Consider the following 19,011-nt stretch of genomic DNA (forward strand, 5'->3'; position numbering starts at 1 on the left):
ACTAAATAATCATTTTTTTTTTAGAAATTAAAGGAAAAGTATACAGTGTGAACAGGAAGAGAAAAGTGACAGAGGACAACAAATGAACACAGCCTTGGGGGACACAGGAGACCAAGACAAAGGGACTTCACTGCCTTGTCTCAGAGCTCTTCAAAGACAAGAGAAATGGCGGGATGAAGAAATAAAGAAACATTGCAAACTTCTCAATTAAAAAAAGAAAGAAAATCCAATTCCACAAACCTACAGATTTAAGAACTGAAATAGCCCTCAAAAAGATTTTAACCCAAGACTGTTCACCCAGACACCTCAGGGAGTCAGACTAAAGAGAACAGGACTCTTCAAGGGGGTAGAGAGGCCAAAGTACAATGGGTCCCCATGAGGCCACGCAGTTAGAATGCAGGCAGTCTTTCATCAGAAGGAAGCAGCACAGGGTTTTGCCCATGCAGGGAATAAGCACAACATCTAGAACTATCAGCCCAGACCCCTCTATTGTCAATGAAGGGGAAATCAAAAGAGTCTCAAATAAAGGAAGATGGATAAAATAATGTGTTGGCAGTAAAACTGTTCTTAAAAGATTATGCAAACAAAGTTCTTCAAGCAGAAAAGCAAATAGAGAAAAAAATGAATCAAGGGGCTGGGGATCTGGTTCAGTGGCAGAAACACTTGCCACAAACTCTGATGACTTGAATACCATCCCTGGGACCTATATGGTGAATGAGAGAACAAACTCCACACAATTGTACTCTGGCTTTCTCATGCATTATGTGGCACACACATGTGCTGCAAACACACACACATACACACACACACACACACACACACACACACAAATGAGTGAATGGAATTTTAAAATTATACTAAATGACTAAATGGAAGGCTTGATATGATAAATCTTTTAGAAAGAGCCAGCAAGATAGCTCAGTGGGTAAAGGAACTTGCTGCCAAGTTTGACAACCTGAGCTCAAACCCTAAGACTCACAAGGAGGAAGGAAAGGACTGATTCCTGCAAACTGTCATCTGATCTCCATACATGTACATAACACACACATGCACACACATACAGAGAAAACCTAGGGGAACAGTTTTTCACACTGCACTTCTCATGACCACTGTGACTATCACACCAAAGCTCAGCATCAGATATGAACGAGTGATATGTATCAACTCCAAAGCAACTTCATGTGCAAGGAAATAGGAACAAAAAGGCAGAATGACTTTCATAACTGCAAAGGTAGGGTTATTCATTGGCTACTATTCCAAAGAACAGCAAATTGTCTGAAAAGGTCACATAGAAATAGTTGAAGACATGGGGAAGGGAAGCAGGACAGTCACCATGCATTAATCAAGGGGGAAAAACAAGGCCACAAGGAGGTATCACCTCCAAGCTGTAGGAACAGATAGAACAGAAATACAGCAGTGAACACAGGGGAGATATATCAGATGTTAATGTGCTTGCTGTGCAAACATGAGGACTGACATCAGATCCCCAGCACCCCATTAAGTAGCCTAGCATGGTAGTATACACCTATTATTCTAGCAGTGGGGAGGCAGACTGGGGGATCTTGAGAGCTCGCTGGCCAATCAATAGGAACCAGGCTCAGTAACAGATACTGTCTCAAAAATAAAGTGAGCAATTATTGAAAAAGACATGTGATGTCAACCTCTGACCTCCATATGCATGCATGCATGCACATATACAACACATATCTATGGACATACAAACACAAAATCAAGACAAGACATACACTACACAAAAAATAATTACCTAAAAATAAGATTTAGCAGGTGTTAGTGAGTGTGGAGGAAAAAAATCAAATCCTTCTGTACTGCTGGTGGAGCTGTAACTCCATCAGGTCCTTATGGGAAACAATAGGGCTTTCCTTTAAAACAATCCAAATATAAGTATAACAGCACCGGGGCCTAGCAACCCTTCTTCAGAGAGTATGTCCAAAGGTAATAAAGTTACATTTCCCATTCTCTTATGATATGCAGTGTTATATGTCATACCTAAGATAAGGATTCAACTTACATCCTTTAGCAGTTGAATGAATGAATTGCAATATATTTGACTACTAAGAAGCCCATACAAAGAAATGAATCTGTACTCTTGTTACAATATGGATAAATGGGAGGATAAGGTTTAAGTAAAACAAGCTAGACACAGAAAAAAACAAACAGCATGGTACCAGTTACACGTGCTATCTACACAACACGGAATACACTGACTGAAGAATGGCAGGGTGGGTGCCTACAGTAGGAAAGAGGGGATATGGGAAGGAACAGCTGATACAAACCCACGGTTGGATTGGCTCATTAAAGCTGGACATCCTTTGTGAAGCATGGGACTGTTTTTGGTAGTATTCCATTGAAGAGGGAAACTTTGTGTTCTCTTACCAAAGAAAGAATAAAATGGAAGGTGAGGGAGTAGTGGGTGGATAAGATCTAAAATCATCGTGTTCATGCATTAAATTATCAAAGAATCTATGATACAAATGTGCTTAATGGAAGGTCAGAGATGTTAATTTGCTTGGCTATAGCAGTCATATGCTATACCATAACATCAGGTGGCATATGCTAAATACAACATTACACCAGGGAGTAATAGTGCATGCCTGCCATTCCAGCACTTGGGAAGTAAAGGCAGAAGCATGAAGAACTCGAAGCAAGCCTTCGCCACATATCAAGGTCCATACTAACCTGGGCTATATGACCCTGAGTTGGGGGGAGGATGGAGGGAGGAAATAAAGGGAGTGAGGGAGTGGGAGGAGGGAGGAAGAGAAGAAGAAAAGGAATAGATAAAAAGAGGGAGGAAAGAAAGAGATCTGGAGGAAGGGAGTAAAGAAATGGATGGAGGAAGAGAGGGCTTATTTACACATACACCCCTCCCCTAGAAGAAAAAAATCCTAGAATACCAGTAAGAAAGGAAAAGCTTGAATAAATGCAGTAAGCCTTCCATATGTTTTCAAAACTGTTTGACAGTTGAAGCAAAAATTACCATGTGATGTGTTTCTCAGTATATGTGGAGGAAAAGCAAGATATTACATTATAAATGGGGTACATGAAGGGAGAGACATAAGAATATAAGAATGCCCTAGCTGAGCATCAGTAAACTAAGTGTGTGAGAAACATTATACTTTGAGAAACACTAGAAAAGACATCCAGACAAATACATTCAAAGAATGCTATAAATAAATCAAAAGCAATCCTAAAAGCTGTTTCAACACCCACAGGACAGCAGTGGGGGGGAAATGGAGACATGGAACAACAAAGAGAACATGAGACATAAGCTATGGCCCATCAATAGCTCAGCTGAGAGAGAACAACCTCTAAACACCAATTTACAACTCAGATTTGGGGCTGGAGAGATGGGTCAGTGATTACAGAGTACTTGCTACCCTGGCTGAGGACCTGGGCTTGGGTACCAGCATCCATACTGGTGGCTCATGAATGCCTGTAACTCCAGTTCCAGGGGACCCCATACCCTCCTCTTTTTTCAGAAGATTACTACACATACACAGTGATACAAACACAATACATAAATAAAAATAAATAAATCTTAAAAACAAAATAGCCCACACACACTGAGTTGCAGAGTAGGTTTAAAAAAACCATAATCCAGCTATATTCTCCTTACAAAAATCTCACTGTAAATATACCACCTTGATCTAAAGGAAGTAGGAAGGCATTCACTAACACCTAGAGGAAAGAAAATTACCAGAGACAGAGAAAACACATTGTACTTGTTTCTGTGAGCCTGACTTAGTCCTCTTAAGATAACCATCCCCAGTTGGCCCGTTTTCCTGCAAATAGCATGACTTCATGCTCCTTTATGACTGAAAAAAACATATTCATGGCAGACCGCAAAGCACCTTTCTGATGTGGGATTCCCCTCTGTATGCTGTGAATATGATTGTTTAATGAATAAAGAATCGGTCTAAGCCTGTGATAGGGTAGAGTAGAGCTAGGAGGGGAAAATTAACTGAATGCTGGGAGAAGGAAGACAGAGTTTAGAGAAGCCATGGAGCCACTGCTGGAGACAGATATGCCAGAACCTTACTAGTAGGCCATGAGCCTTGTGATAAAATAATGGAAATGGATTAAATTAATATGTAAAAGCTAGCAAATAAGAGGCCAAGCAGTGATTTAATTAATACAGTTTCTGTGTGATCATTTTGGGACTGAGCATCTGGGAACAAACAATCGATCTCTTACAACAGACTGGCATGCCAACGTTGCCAACTAAATCCATGTAAAACCTGAGAAAGCTTAAAAAGTAATTTTAGACACAAAAGAACAGAGTTAAGCACAGCTTTCTTGGTAGCCAGCATTTTGCTGGTGGTGTGCCACAGCTACTTTAAGAGAGATTTCTTGATTCAGTGATAGAAAAAAAACTGCACTGTTTTGAAATGGCAGCTTCCTGGACCATGCTGCCAGCACAAACTCTGGCTCTTTCAAGACCGAGCATTTAAATGGGGTTTATGAGCAGAGTACTACAACTTGCTTAATGGAAACATAGACCCACTGTGTGCCTGAAAATGGGACTGTGAGTATGGCTCATGCTAAACAGATCTCCACCCCACCATGTTGGACTGGGTGGAGCCAAAAGACAAAGCAGCCTTAGTTGCTGCTTAGCATTTTAAGAAGCGCTCCTGAACAGGAAAGAATTACAGATACACAATAGGACAGATTCAGACATAAAAGACCTCTATATGAGACACAATGTGTTTTAAAAATGTACATAGGCTTGGGAGAGAGACAATGATAAGTATAGAGAGTCATAAAAGAAAGTAAATGGTTTAGAAAAAATAAAACAAAGTCTATAACGAGACAGAGTAAGACAGTCATAGATTAAAAGAGTAAAGATAATAAAATAAATATTAAAAAAGTAAAAGAGTAAAAAAATAATAAGCCACATAAAGATGGAAAATACACAGAGAGTCTGGATTATGTATATTATTGTGTTTTATTTAAATTTTTTGACTGTGAAGAAGCTAAATAACCAACATATATACTTTAAAGGTATCTCGACTTCATAATTTGAGTCTAAGGATATGTTGCTTTGGAAAAGGGTTCTTCTTTTGTTTCCACAGAAGATGAGAACCTGTGGAATCATTCCAGACTAATGTGGTTTGATGAACCAAGACCCCCTAAAAGGTCACCTTGAACACCCCTCAAAAAATTACTTCCCCCATCAAAAAGAAGCAGTTTGTAGAGAACTATGCCCAAATTCTCAAATATTGTTTATAAATGTTTGTTTATATTTAAAGAGGAATATGCTATAGCTATTTACATTGGTATGGCTCTTAATTTATTGATATAAATTTAGGGTCAATTTTGTTAAATGTATACTTCTGCTCTTGATTAAGGTATTGTGTTTGTGGAGCTCATTTAAAAATGTAATGTATAATTAAGAAATGTAAGTTAATAGATAATCAATATATAATAGTCAAGCTTGTAGTCATGTTAGTTAGGTTTTCTAGATATACAGAGATATATTTTAGTTAGGTATTCTTCATATGTTTCAGAGACATTTAGAATATGGCATTTAAAATGTTTTAAGAATTCAGGATGTTTTATGATAATGAGACACATCTTCTCCTGGTAGCACCAATTACTTCAAGAGAAAGATGGGCAACAAAGAGGCTCCTCATGAAGTTTGCTAGCCACTGTGTAAGAAACTGCTCTTGTCTGGACTGTTTGATGTTATGCTGTATAAACTGGACATGCAGGACCCACAGAGAAATGACTTCTGAACTTGTGTAAAGGTGCGACGATCCTTCAGGGTCCCTGCTTCATGAACGAGACTGCTAGACATTCTGCTGGACCCAGAAGAAAGTTACTGACAAAGTGTCAATATAGGTGGAACTGTCTTTGAAATTTCCTGCTTCATGGAAAAGTGTGCTGGATACTATGAGCCTGTAGACTGAAGATAGATGCCCCAGTGGTCCAGAAGAACTTTGGGTCACTGTTCAGGCAGCAAGATTTCTCTGTCAATTCTAAAGTTTTGAAAGTTGTTTACAATGCACTTCCTGTATGCTTAGGTAATATTATATCCTTCTGGAGTCTTTGATAGAGTTGAAGAATAGATAGCTATAGTTATAGTTTTCCTTAGTTATCATAAAAGATAAAGTAGATATAAATGTTGTAAGTAATTCTTGCTTGATATCTGTTTTGTTATATGTACTTTTACTAGGTTAAAGTTAAAACTTTCCTTTTTATTTAAACAGAAAAGGGGAGGTGATGTAGGATTCCCCTCGGTATTCTGTGAATACCATTAGTTAATAAAGAAACTGTCTTGGCCTGTGATAGGGCAAAAGAGTAGAGCTAGGTGGAAAAAAACAAATCTAAATGCTGGGAAAAAGAAGGCAGAGTTAGAGAGAAGCCATATAGCCCTGGACAGATGCTGGAACTTTATCCAGTAAGCCACAGCCTCGTGGTGATAAATGGATTAATAGAAATGGGTTAAATTAAGGTGTCAGAGTTCGCCAATAAGAAGCTAGAGCTAATGGGCCAAGCAGTGATTTGATTAATATAGTTTCTGTGTGGTTATTTCAGGAGTCTGGGCAGCTGAAAAGCAAACAAGCAGGTCCCTACTATACCTTTCCCCTATTTACTACACTGCTGCTGAACACCTAATAGCTCCTGGGGACAGCACTGAAGTAAACACAGTGTACATGCTAAGGGAAGTAACGGCATGGAAGGCAGCCAGGACCTAAAGTTGCTGTGTCATTCAGAGGCAGGCTGCCTTCCAGTCTTTGGTGAAATTTGGAAGTTTCCAATCGAATTACTAATTATCTTTAAAAGGGCGGTTTCCTTAAAACACCAATACTTTGGTAGAAACCTGAGCACCCTGAGGATTTGCTACTTATAAACTGAATTTGTGGTTGGTTGCAGTTGCTAAGGACAATTACACTGTTGTAATTCATTGCCTTCAAATAGGTATCCTGAATTAACATACACATACAACTACCCATGCGCACATCTATATTAATTATGTATGAGTATACATGTACATACACACACACGCACATACACACACACTTGTGTTCCCAGTGTACACTCAGGTGAAAAATGTCAATGAATTGTCTCTGCCTATTGTGTAGCAGTTTCCTCCCAAATTGACTCATCCCCCAGAAAAGTTCCTTAAGACAAAAGTAAACAATACAAAATAGCTTCAGGAAGTTCCTGAAACTGTTAAGATTCACTCGGCCCCTCCCTCTAAGAGTAAAGATGCTCAGAGTAGCTCTCAGACAAGCCAGGTGGCAAAGAAGCCTGAGATCAGTCAGGCTGCTTGAGATCAGTCAGGCTGTCTTAGACCAACTGATTCACTAGAAATCATGCTCTCCAACCTGTTGAGCTGACTGAAGGCTGTGCACTGTGCTCTAGGTCCCCAGCTTTTGTGTGCTGTCACCTCTGCTAGGGGGTAAGCTTCAGTGATGCAGCTGTCTTTGAGTCATTTAAACCCCCATCCTATAAGTGACCCCATAAAGCCCATTGTTCACCAAACTGTGTGTGTGTGTCTGTCTGTCTCCTCGCAAAAAAATGTGTGACACCATACTGCCTCCCAAGCTAGTGAAACTAGCACCAGCATTAACTCTGACTGAAAGGGTCAGGAAATAGTTACTCTGGGCTTGAACCGGATCACTCATGTGGGGCTGTATAGCACCATTTACACCCCATTGAGCAACAAAGGCAGGGTCAGCAAGGATGAAGTTTAGCTCAAATCAAATGCATTGTTATCTAACTGAAAGCAATGTTTTTTGGCAGAGATCTGCTTTCCTTCCAGGAGGGGGACCAGTTCCTGCTGTTCCCCACCCTCTCTGTCTTCTACGTACCAAGCCTCAGAAGATAAAGGAATAAAAGTTTCAGATTTTACAACAAGAACTAGGAAAGGAAAGAGACTCCAGGGGATGATAAAAACACAGCAGAGACACCCAGGAAAGGAAGATGCTGCTGGGGCCTGCCATGCTCACCTCTGAACACAGAGGCTAGGATCTGATTCAATGGTATCAAGGGACTATGAAGACTGAGCTACCAAGACCTGAGCCAAGATCCTACACTGGCCTGTGCCCAACACAGTTAAGTCCATAGAACTGTGAACATCATGGAAGGTGAGCTCTAAAGAGGGCCGTGGCTCACACACAGGATCAGAACCTGTGGCACATACTCAGTGGGGTTAACTGGCAGCCCAACAAACAAACCTCCAAAAAACTCAATTTCTTCTTTAGAACCTCTTGAGCTAATGCTTAAAATATTGAAAGACTCTCAATACCTAAGATGGATGCTGCTCCTGCCCACAAGCATTTAAAGCAGTGGTTCTCAACCTGTGGGTCACGACCCCTATGGGTGGGGGAGGTCAAACAATTCTCTCACAGAAGTTCCCAGGAGCATCAGAAAACACAGGTATTTACAATTTGATTAATAACAGTAGCAATATTACATTTATGAAGTAGCAACAAAAATAATTATAGGGTTGGGGGTCACCACAGCATGAGGAACTGTATTAAAGGGTCGCAGCATTAGGAAGGTTGAGAAGCACTCCTCTAAAGACTCAATACTATTATTAGCAAGCCACAGGGCAATTTTCAGGAAAATGGCCAGCAGACTCCACTACTAAACTAAGTAGGAAATAAAGGAACTGAGAATTGTGGAAACATCAAGGAAACAACAAAGTCACAAGACCAACACTACCTGATTTTAAATCTTACCATGCAGTCATAGCAATCAAGGAGTCTAGTATACTCCAGAGAGAAAAACTAGATAAAAGGAACCAAATTCAAAGTGAGAACTGGAAAGACAGCTCAGCCATCAAGAGCTCTTGCCTCTTTTGCAGAGGACCTAGTGACTCACAACCACCTGTAACTCAGCCCCAGAGAGTCACACACACATTCACATGCACGTGCACACACACACACACACATACACGCACACACATATACAAATATAATACATAATTTTACAATGAATGTAAAACATCTCAGTCATGTACAGACTTGCATGTATAGAGGGAAACGGTTTTCAAATTCTGGCACAAAAAGTCAAAGGATATTCATTTTTTTTAAACTTTCACATGCATGAGTATTGATACTATATGAAGCATACATCAATTTTCACACATGTGAGTACTGATATCATATGTTTGAACTTTCACACATGTGAGTATTGATACTATATGAATAATATATCAACTTTCACATGTGAGTATTGATACTATATGAATAATATGTCAACTTTCACACATGTGAGTATTGATACTATATGAAGAATATGTCAACTTTCACACATGTGAGTATTGATACTATATGAAGAATATGTCAACTTTCACACGTGTGAGCACTGATTCTGTATGTTTGAACTCTCACACGTGTGAGTATCGATACTACATGACACGCACGTCAACCTGTATCACTTGTCACAGGCAAACTGAAGCGCCTGTGGATCACTCAGGATGCACATCCTGTTTCCATGCACAGGGCAGCACTTAAAAACAGTCTCTATAAATGTAAAGTAGCCAAAAGTTCTTCAAATACAAGATCTACTGTTGCTAAATTTCAATATTAAAATATTTCCAGTCATCCATAGGTCCCGTTCTTTAAAGGGTGGGGACAAAAGAAATGGCAGAGAATGACAACTACCCACACATATTGTGATGGGACTTGTACTGAAAAAAGATACACACCACCTATACAATTGTACAAAGAGGAAAAGCAGCTGTCAGTCCTTCAAACAGGTCAACTATTGATCAGATGTATGACTGGATAACAGGTAGGCTGTAAGTGGGCAGGTACTCATCAATAAGAAAGTGCAAGTCAGATGACAAGGAGCTACTGTCCCATGAACCACCACAGCGATGCTACAGAAGACCAACCATCATGAATGTTGGTGACAGACCAACCCCCAGATCTCTCCATGACCACGGTTATTACTACCGTGTGCACCACAGCGCATGGTCGAGGTCAGAGGATAACATGGAGGAGTCTATGATCTCCTTACACCACGTGGGCTCTGGAGATAAATTTGGGTCATCACAGTTGGTGGCAAGCACCTTTATCTGCTGAGCCCTTTTGAGACTGCCACCTAGTTTTTGAGACAGGGCCTCTTACTAGGCCAGGCCAGAATGGCTTGTCAGTGTGATCCTCCTGCCTCACCCTCCTCAGAGATTCTATCACGGCCATGCACCAGCATTTCCAGGGTTTTATGTGGGTTCTGGGGATTGAGCCCAGGTTCTCTGGCTTGCATGGCAGTCACTTTAATAAATAAACTATTGATCCTGCCCCCTAATTTTCTTTATAAATGCTTCATGAAGCCTTCATTCACAAACTGGGGGAAGAGGTGGAGTTTCAGCATTTTTCTACTGTGCCATTTTCTTTCTTCCATTCATTCCCTTTCCCAAGTGCACCACCCACCCGCTGCCGCCTGCTCCCCTCTCTGGCTGGCTTCCTCCCTTCCTTCCTGACACTGTCCTTCCCTCTATTCTTTTATCACGTTATATCATCAACCTGGACTATAAGCTCTCTTCTTCCTACTTCATGAGCCCCTTTCCAGTTTCATAAAATACATACACAGATACAAATCAGCACATACAGACACATAACTTTAAACATGAGTTCTGCATTTAAAAGGAAATGGTATTTTTCTTTGAGTCTGGGTTACGATTTCTGGTTGTATCAATTTTCCTCCAAATGTCATGATTTCATTTCGCATCATGGCTAGAAGAACATCACGTGTGTGAAGAACATCTTCTTTACCTGTTCTTCTGCCTGTGGCCATCTGGACTGGCTCCATTTCCTCACGACTGCGAGTAGAGCAGCAATAAGCCTGATGGGCAAACACATGGGCAGTGTGCTCACCGGAGAGTATTTTGGAAACCCCAGGGTGGGGTAGCTGGGCAGGTGTAGTGTTAGTCCCTTCAGGATTTTCCACACTCACGGTGACAGTGGCTGCACGGACTGACATCCCCCAAGCAGCGAATAAGTGCTCCTCTCCTCCCATACACAATTACACCTTTTCAGGGTGAGTTTTCAGGGCTCAAAAGACAGCTCAGTGCTTAAAAACACTTATTACTCTTTTTTTAAATTTATTTTCAAGATGACAGTTCTAAAAATTTCAAGTCAGTCTTGAGAAAGTCCGCATCATTTGACATTTCCCAGACAGTGTTAGGATATAATTTTTAAACATGATTTTTTTATTTTTCAAAATGATGTCTTTTTTGATTTTTATTGAGCTCTACATTTTTCTCTCTTGCAGAGTAATAATAGTAATAATAATAGTCATATTAATAACAGTAATAATAATAATAATAACTAGGATTCAGTTCCCAGCATCCTAATGGTGGCCCACAACTATCCATAACTCCAGTTCCACTGCCCCATCCCCCTTTCTGACCTTCACAGTCACCAGGAATGTAATGGCACACACGCATGTACATTACAAGGGGACTCTAGCAGGCTCAAGCACAGCAGACATGGCACTGACAGTTTCTGCCTTACCCTTCTCCTCCATTTCCTCTACCTTGCTAAACCCTTACACTACTTTCATAAAGCTAGCACCAATCTAGCCAATCTATTCCCTTGCTTGGCCACTTCCTCCTCCAGAGGCTGACTACCAAGGGCCAGTTACCAAAGTACTGAAGTCCAACAACCTCCTTTGTCCTCTGTCTCTTTTCTTTGTCTGTCATTCCCTGCCCTTTTCTCCCTCTGGGAAAAATCCTTCTCCTTTGTGCTGAGAACTTGGTCCTGGAGTGTCTTGTGCCAACTTGGAGGACATACATAAATTACAGGTGAGACACCCATGCACATAAAATAAATACATATTTTAAAAGCAAATACCATTATTCGTCTCATTATCTATGTATGTGATGACCTTTACAGGGCTTTCAGTGGCAAAGTACAAGTAATCCCATCAATTACCAGGTTTGCGGGGAGCATTAGGAAGATAATAAAGGTCACACTTGGGGTTCACTGCCTGGCAAATGGTGTTGGAAATTCTGCTAACGTATATCTCATATGTATATATGAATATATACCAAATTGTTAGCTAATTTCCCATATATACTTTGTTTTATAAATATGTGTGTATGTGTATAATTCTTAACCTCACAACAAAACATGTCTAATTGCAATGTGCAAAGATTCACATATAAGAAATAAAATATGAATGGTTCTATAAGATAATGAGAACGACGTCTTCATAGCATTCAGGTATCCGGGTCTTCTTTGTGCATTAACAAAACCTGAGGTGCGCTGAAGACTGAAAAGAAGGATGCACTGAGGCAGCGGAGTGGAGCATAGGTGCAATAATCTCTCAGAAGGAAGACCACCCGGGGAAAGCCGTTAAAGGGAACTGTAAACCAATGATGAGAATATAAAATACCCAGGATCCTCAAAGTCCATCTCCCAAAACTTTCCTTAGTGGAACATAAATCCCAGACCAAATGTGTTACCTTAAGGACAGTAAACGACAGCCAAGTGCAAGGTGAATCCAGACTGGTCTTGGGCCATAGCTGGGATGCATATTCCATGTATATGTACAGTTCAAACTGCACACATGTATGCATCCCTGCTACTAGCGGGGAACCTATGTATATGAAATGCAGAGTCCTGCTTTAAATGCTAGATCACAAATGGGTCAGAGTGAAATCTTAACAGACAGAGTCTGGAATTTAACATTAACACAGCACTGATCTCTCTGTTGCGGTGATCATAGTCATATAAAATGCTGATATTAGGGATGAAGGGCTGCAGTGTGCAATGTGTGTGTAGATCTAATGACATTCCAAAATGAAGTGTTTATTATGGAAAGGAAAAAAAATCTCTTGGACTAGGAAGGAAGCTCACATGGTTAGTGCTTGCTATGCAACCATGAGGACCTGAGCTCTACCCCGGGACCTGTCTATAATACCAGACATGGTGGTGTGTGTTTATAATCCCTGGGGCTTGGGAGATAGGGGTAGACAGAACCCTGGAGCTTGCTGGACAGCTAGTCTGGCCTCCTGGGTGATCTCCAGGTCAGTGGGAGACCCGATCTCAAACACAGAGCTGTCTTCCTGGAGGGAGCAGTACAAAAGAGAAGAAGTAGCTTAACACTCAGACCTTTGTGCTTTTCCGGCTTGTTTCCACTTCATCGCTTAAAGAGGCTCCTGCATGGCTGCCTCAAACTGTCTGAACATTTGCAGGCCCACTCCGTGTTCTGACTCTTACATACAGTGTGGTTTGCCTCCCCAAAATATGCCAGCCGGTTTCTGGTCCCCTGTGCCCTTCAGATGCATTCAGCATCTAGCCTGTAGTCCCAGCCTCCTGCATTCCCCATCAGGAGAAGGACAGGGCCAGCGACTTTCACAGACTTCTTCCTTCCTCTGGTGGATGAACTGTCATTAGCTCTCATGGAATCGGACTGAAGCAGCCTTCGGGGGCTGCAAACAGAGATGCCACTTCCTTTTCATAGAGAACAGATTCTTCTGCTGAAAACTCACACACCTGCCCCTGTCTTGTCAGAAGAGGAGCAAAATAAGGCTGGTGTTAGATTTCCTTCTCAGAGATTGCAACGGCAGTTAATTCACACGCACAGGCTCCCGAAGGACCCAGACGGTCACCTCAGATGTTACAGTAGCACCTGAGCGGATACTTTAGCAAAGACAATGGTCTATAAAATGAAGTTCAGATGGACCAAAAATAAAATGTATTGATTCTTTTGAGCCATTCAGAAACACAAGGAAACATCAGTGTTCTTAAGAAGTCAAGCTGGAATGTACAGGGTAGAACACCCTGTCGATACTAGGGAGGGAGAAAATAAAAGGGAATTACGTTAGGAACACCCCCAGGGTTCTTTCTGTAATCTGCTTCATTTACCTTCAAATAACTGAGAGGACTGAATTACACTAAAATGTCCTTATTTAAATATCTAAATTTGTACATTTACAGACTTGGCACTGACAGATGGAAGTCTAACCATCCAATCAAGATTCTTCAAACATAGTCTTTCACACTTTGAGCATTTGGATAGTCTTTGAAATCTCGTCTCAGGGTCTGTCCATCTGTCTGCATCCTTCTGTCTGCATCTCTCTCACCTTCACAGCAGAGCTCGCTAAACTGAAGTAAATACATGAATTTACCAATGGCACAATCATGGAGTTGGCTTTAAGCAAATATTTGGCTTTGACACACTCTGCTGGAACTGAATGGTTTTGAAGACAGAGCTGGAGACTCACAGGAAGAGCGACAAGCCAAGACTCACCATGGCCCCTTGGTTTGTCCTTTGAGCAACTTCTCTCTGCAGCCTGGCCACAGCCAACTTCTCCCTGGAGAGACAGAAACATGTGATTAGGTAATTATTCCCGGGGCTGAGACAGCAGTGCATAGCTGGGAAACATTCTTTTGAAATCTCTAGAGTGACCCATCCTGTACTTACCTCCTTCCCTCAACCATATTTAATATTAAATATTTAAAGTGATTGGTCACTGGGGCATCGTCTCAATCCAGCTTCACGACGCTGACTCCTTTGCTTTAGAGCTCATAATAGAGGGATAAATATTGAACACCAGGTTAAGCGGTGCTCCACTAACCTCATTTGCATATATCCTTTGTCACTTACATTTCTGAGGCTATTTCATTAGTATTGATTTTGGTTATTTTTTTTAATTGTTTGCTCTTCTCCTTCTATAACCAGGCTGAATTTTAAAAAGCAAACAAACCATAACTCTACACCATTCTTGAGAAAACAGAAAATCATTTGCAAGCTTGCTGTGAAAAATGAAGTCTATTGGACATTTTTGTCCATTCTATGAGCCTGACAGCTACTCAGTCTATAGAGGTGGAAACTGAAGGTCACAAGGCTAAGGGGACAACTGAGATCTAAGTTGGGCTGTGACAGCATCGAGTGTTGAGTCTCCTCACATCAAAGTCTAAATTTAAAACTCTGCATATTCTCAAGGTTTAGGAAATTTACTAAAATACAGATTTCAAGATCAGATCGTAAGTCAGTAAGATGGCTGAGAAGGTAAAGGTGCTTTCTGGGAAAAAAAGATCTCCATGGATCTGAGACCTGTGGGACCCAGGGGCGGAACAGAGAACCGGCTCCTGGACGCCAGCCTTTGGCCTCCATGTGAACACATGCAAACAAACAATAAAGACTCGCTCACTCAAGTTTAGTATTCATACTTCATAACGAGATTCATCTCATATTCATCATAACTAATTACACTTCCGATGTATAGAATATCTAATGAAATGTTAAGAATGCTTGTCATAATGCATGCATTCTGAACGGCTTTTCAAATTTTTAAACAGTGAACAGGTGACATCAAGGGAAGAAGCTTCTAGCCAGCTCCAGGTCTCAGTGACAGTTTCCCCAGAGATCCCTCCCCCACAGTGAGATGAAGTATCTGAGTGGCATTCATCCCTCTTATGCTACATCTGCAAGTGAATGCAGAGGGGAATGCTCCATCCCCAGGTTGATAAGAGGATTTCTTTCTTCCAAGAATTGTGACAAGCCTGGCTGCCCAAAACAAAGAAAGAAAAAAAAACAACTTTCCAGGCTAAGGAGGGACCCAGTCAATAAAGTGCTTGCCTTGCAAGCTTGAGGACCTGAATTGAAATTCCAGAACTTATGAGGAAAGTTGGGTGTGGTGCTATGAACCCCAGAAGCCATCAACTGTCAATGACTCTATTGACCGTCAATGGTTCTAACGAATGCTCTCCCCCCAGCATGCTGGAATGTTAGCTGGCTTATCAATTGTGCGCACTTCTTGTATAGACAATCACAGCTCCTGTGAGCTCATAAGCCCAGCAGTTTTGCCAGGTTGTCAGGTCCACAAAGCCTTGTTTTGCTCTGGTCCTCCTTGGCCTTTTACTATTACAATTTTCTTTCCCCTCCTCTACAACGAACCCTGAGCCTCGTGTGTGTGTGTGTGTGTGTGTGTGTGTGTGTGTGAGAGAGAGAGAGAGAGAGAGAGAGAGAGAGAGAGAGAGAGAGAGAGAGAGAAAGAGAGAGAGAGATATGCTGGATGGACAGATGGACAAATGGAAAGGATGGGTGGATAGATAGATAGATAGATAGATAGATAGATAGATAGATAGATAGATAGATAGATAGATAGATCGATCGATCGATCCCAATGTGGTTCAGTATTCCGCTGACTCTAATTCTCTGTGCTTTGACCAACCTGACTTTGTGCACTGACCACCACTTACTGTACCAAGAGACATCGCTGATGAAGTCTGAGTGTTGCAAGCACTTTAAGAAGGACTCAAAGCAGGGAGCTAAGAGCTTCTGGGGCCATGGGCCTTGGACAAGTCTGTTGTAATAGGAACGGCGGGGCTGTGTCCCCAGCACCCCGGCTGCCTCAGTAGCTTATGCCCCGAAATAACAACACACAAACTGTATTCATTTAAACACTGCTTGGCCCATTTCTATTTTGCCTCTTCTAGGCTAATTCTCACATATTAATTTAGCCCATTTCTAATCATCTGTGTAGCACCAGTCTTACCAGGAAGATTCTAGCCTACATCCATCCTGGGTCAGAGCTTCATCGCGTGTGTCTGCCCGGGAGAGGGGAGCATGGCGTCTCTGCTCCAGAGAGCAGAGCTGTCGAGTCTGAGGTCACTTCCTCTTCCTCCCAGCATTCTGTTCTGTTTACTCCTCCCACCTATGTTTTAACCTATCAGGGCCAAGCAGTTTCTTTATTGCTTAACCAATGAAATCAACAGATTGATATATGACACTCCCACATCACAAGTCAGGGTGGGAACTGGGGGGTTGTGAATGTGATCGGCAACATTGAACACATTTATGAAATGTTCGAAGAGTTAATAAAAATGTTACTAGAAAAAAATGAAGCCTCTGAATAAGAGCTACTGGGAATCCAATCCAAAATGATGTCCCCACAGACAGCCAATGTTACAGAGCTGGAGAAATGGCTCGGCGGGAAAGGTACTTGCTAGGTAAGCATAAAGATCCAAGTTCAAATCTCTAGCATTGATAGACACGTTTGTAACTCCAGTTCCACAGTGGGCAGAGGCAGGAAGATTCCTGGGGCATATTGTCTGCCATCCTAGATCCAGGCTGAGTGAAAGGCCCTGTCTCAGAGATCAAGGCAGAAAATGATAGAACAGGACAAGAAACATCCTCTTCTGGCAGGGCATACACATGTATAGATATCACATGTAAATAAGTACAAAAAGAAGGGGTGTTGAATCAAAATAGCCCACGTGTTTGCAGGTACTGAGAACCACATATGTGTTAGAGCAACCATGACTCAAAATTAGAGATGAAGATACAATATGTAGGCAAACAAGAACTCCAGGAAAAAGGGAAAGTTACTGCAGACAGGCAGTTAGAATTCAGATTCAGTCATGGATGGTGGCATTTTAATTAATTAATACATTAATTTAGAACTTAATGAATGAGAAGCACCAAAGGTATTCACAGGAATACTAAATCCTGATCCAGGAAAAAGGGAAAGTTACTCCAGACAGGCAATGTTAGAATTCAGATTCAGCCATGGATGGTAGCATTTTAATTAATTAATACATTGATTTAGAATTTAATGAATGAGAAGCATCAAAAGATGAGTGTCCCAGGAATATTAAATACTGATATACCCATGAAAAACACTGCCACTACTCAAACAAAGGACGTTATCAAGTTGTGGAAGAGGAAATAGCATTTGTGGTACAGTCTTCACTCTTTCTACATATTAATGCTTGTGGGATCAAGTAATAAATGCAATCAGGATATCAGAACAAACTGCTCAGCCACTTTCATCAATAATCCAGTTTGTCCTGGATATCCTCGCACACCATACCTTCCAATATGTAGTTCCAAACTGGCTGTGAAGCTGGGACCAGCTTCTTTTTCATGCTAATTGAAGGTTCTTACAAACAGTTGTGTGTAAAATAAATAAATAAACAAACAAAGACCGCTTGCCTTTCAAGCTCCACACAGCAAATGTACATTCAGGCACCCATCTGAAGAGTTTAGTTCTCCTGCTGACTGCAGACAACTGCAATTTCACGATGCATCACATCCCTATTTTTTTCTGCTGCAAAGTTGGGAGCTCATTATGAGGCGGATACTGTGTTTATGATTACAAAACCAATGCCTGGGGATATGTGATCAAAAGCCATGGATCCTTAGCTCCAGAACAGGGACAAAACACAATATCAAAAACACAACAAATCAGACACAGTACTCACTCCCCTTTCAGTTCCATGAAAGAGAATATTTAACTCTCAGGAAGAAAAAGATCCTCACTCTTTATCCCATTTTATATCCAAATGAAGAATAAGCCTCCGGTTGCTAAACGCCTTCAAAACAACCTCTGGGGAGATGGTTCAGTGTTCAAGAGCGCTCACTATGCAAGCATGAGGACAATTTCAATCTCTAACACCCATGTCAAAAGCTAGGCATGGCCACTCATGTGCCTGTCACCCCAGTGCTTTGGGGGACAGAGATAAGAGTATAGGTGGGGCTGCCTGGCTACCAGCCTAGCTCTAATTTCAGTGACAGACCCTGTGTCAAGAAAATAAGGAAGAAAATGATTTATAAGGGCACCCAGCATCTTTCTCTGGTCCCAACCCAAAATAAAGAATGATGAATTTTCTTTTAATGTGAACTGTAGATCTTCACAGTACCACTGATCTGCAAGAAATGTCCCCCAAAGAAACCACTGACATTTGTAAAACTCCTGAAAACACCTACAAGACTTCAGTATTTAGAACACACTCCCAAAGAGAAGCCTCCTAGCTAAGGGGCGTAAGTTGGAAGGAGAACACAAACTAGGAGTTTCACAGGGCCTTCTGCTACATCAGAATTGATCACGGAATTTTTCTAGAAATAATAAGATACTCATTAGCTTCTCTAAAAGGGATCCATGACTCCTGTACATACTGAGCAGACAGAATGGAAGCTGTCATATTTTCTGCTATTCATTGGGAAGATAGTGCCCCATGAAAGTGCCCTGAGGCAAGGCAGCAAAAGTTCAAAGGAAGGTGTGAGCTAATGCTTGTACGTACT

At 41.3% G+C, this 19,011-nt stretch overlaps 1 protein-coding gene across 3 annotated transcripts in view; it reads right to left on the minus strand.

The window, feature by feature from the left end:
• The window catches only part of Nckap5 (NCK associated protein 5), a 791,944-nt gene that overhangs the window by 528,115 nt on the left and 244,818 nt on the right, over positions 1–19,011 (minus strand). For all 3 annotated transcript variants that reach the window (XM_075987773.1, XM_075987771.1, XM_075987772.1), the window contains one exon: positions 14,233–14,296. In XM_075987773.1, coding sequence (XP_075843888.1) covers positions 14,233–14,296 — 64 coding nt within the window. The remainder of the gene's footprint in view (positions 1–14,232; positions 14,297–19,011) is intronic.

The sequence above is a fragment of the Microtus pennsylvanicus genome, chromosome 10 (genome assembly GCF_037038515.1).
Source record: "Microtus pennsylvanicus isolate mMicPen1 chromosome 10, mMicPen1.hap1, whole genome shotgun sequence".
Classification (NCBI taxonomy): Eukaryota; Metazoa; Chordata; class Mammalia; order Rodentia; family Cricetidae; genus Microtus; species Microtus pennsylvanicus.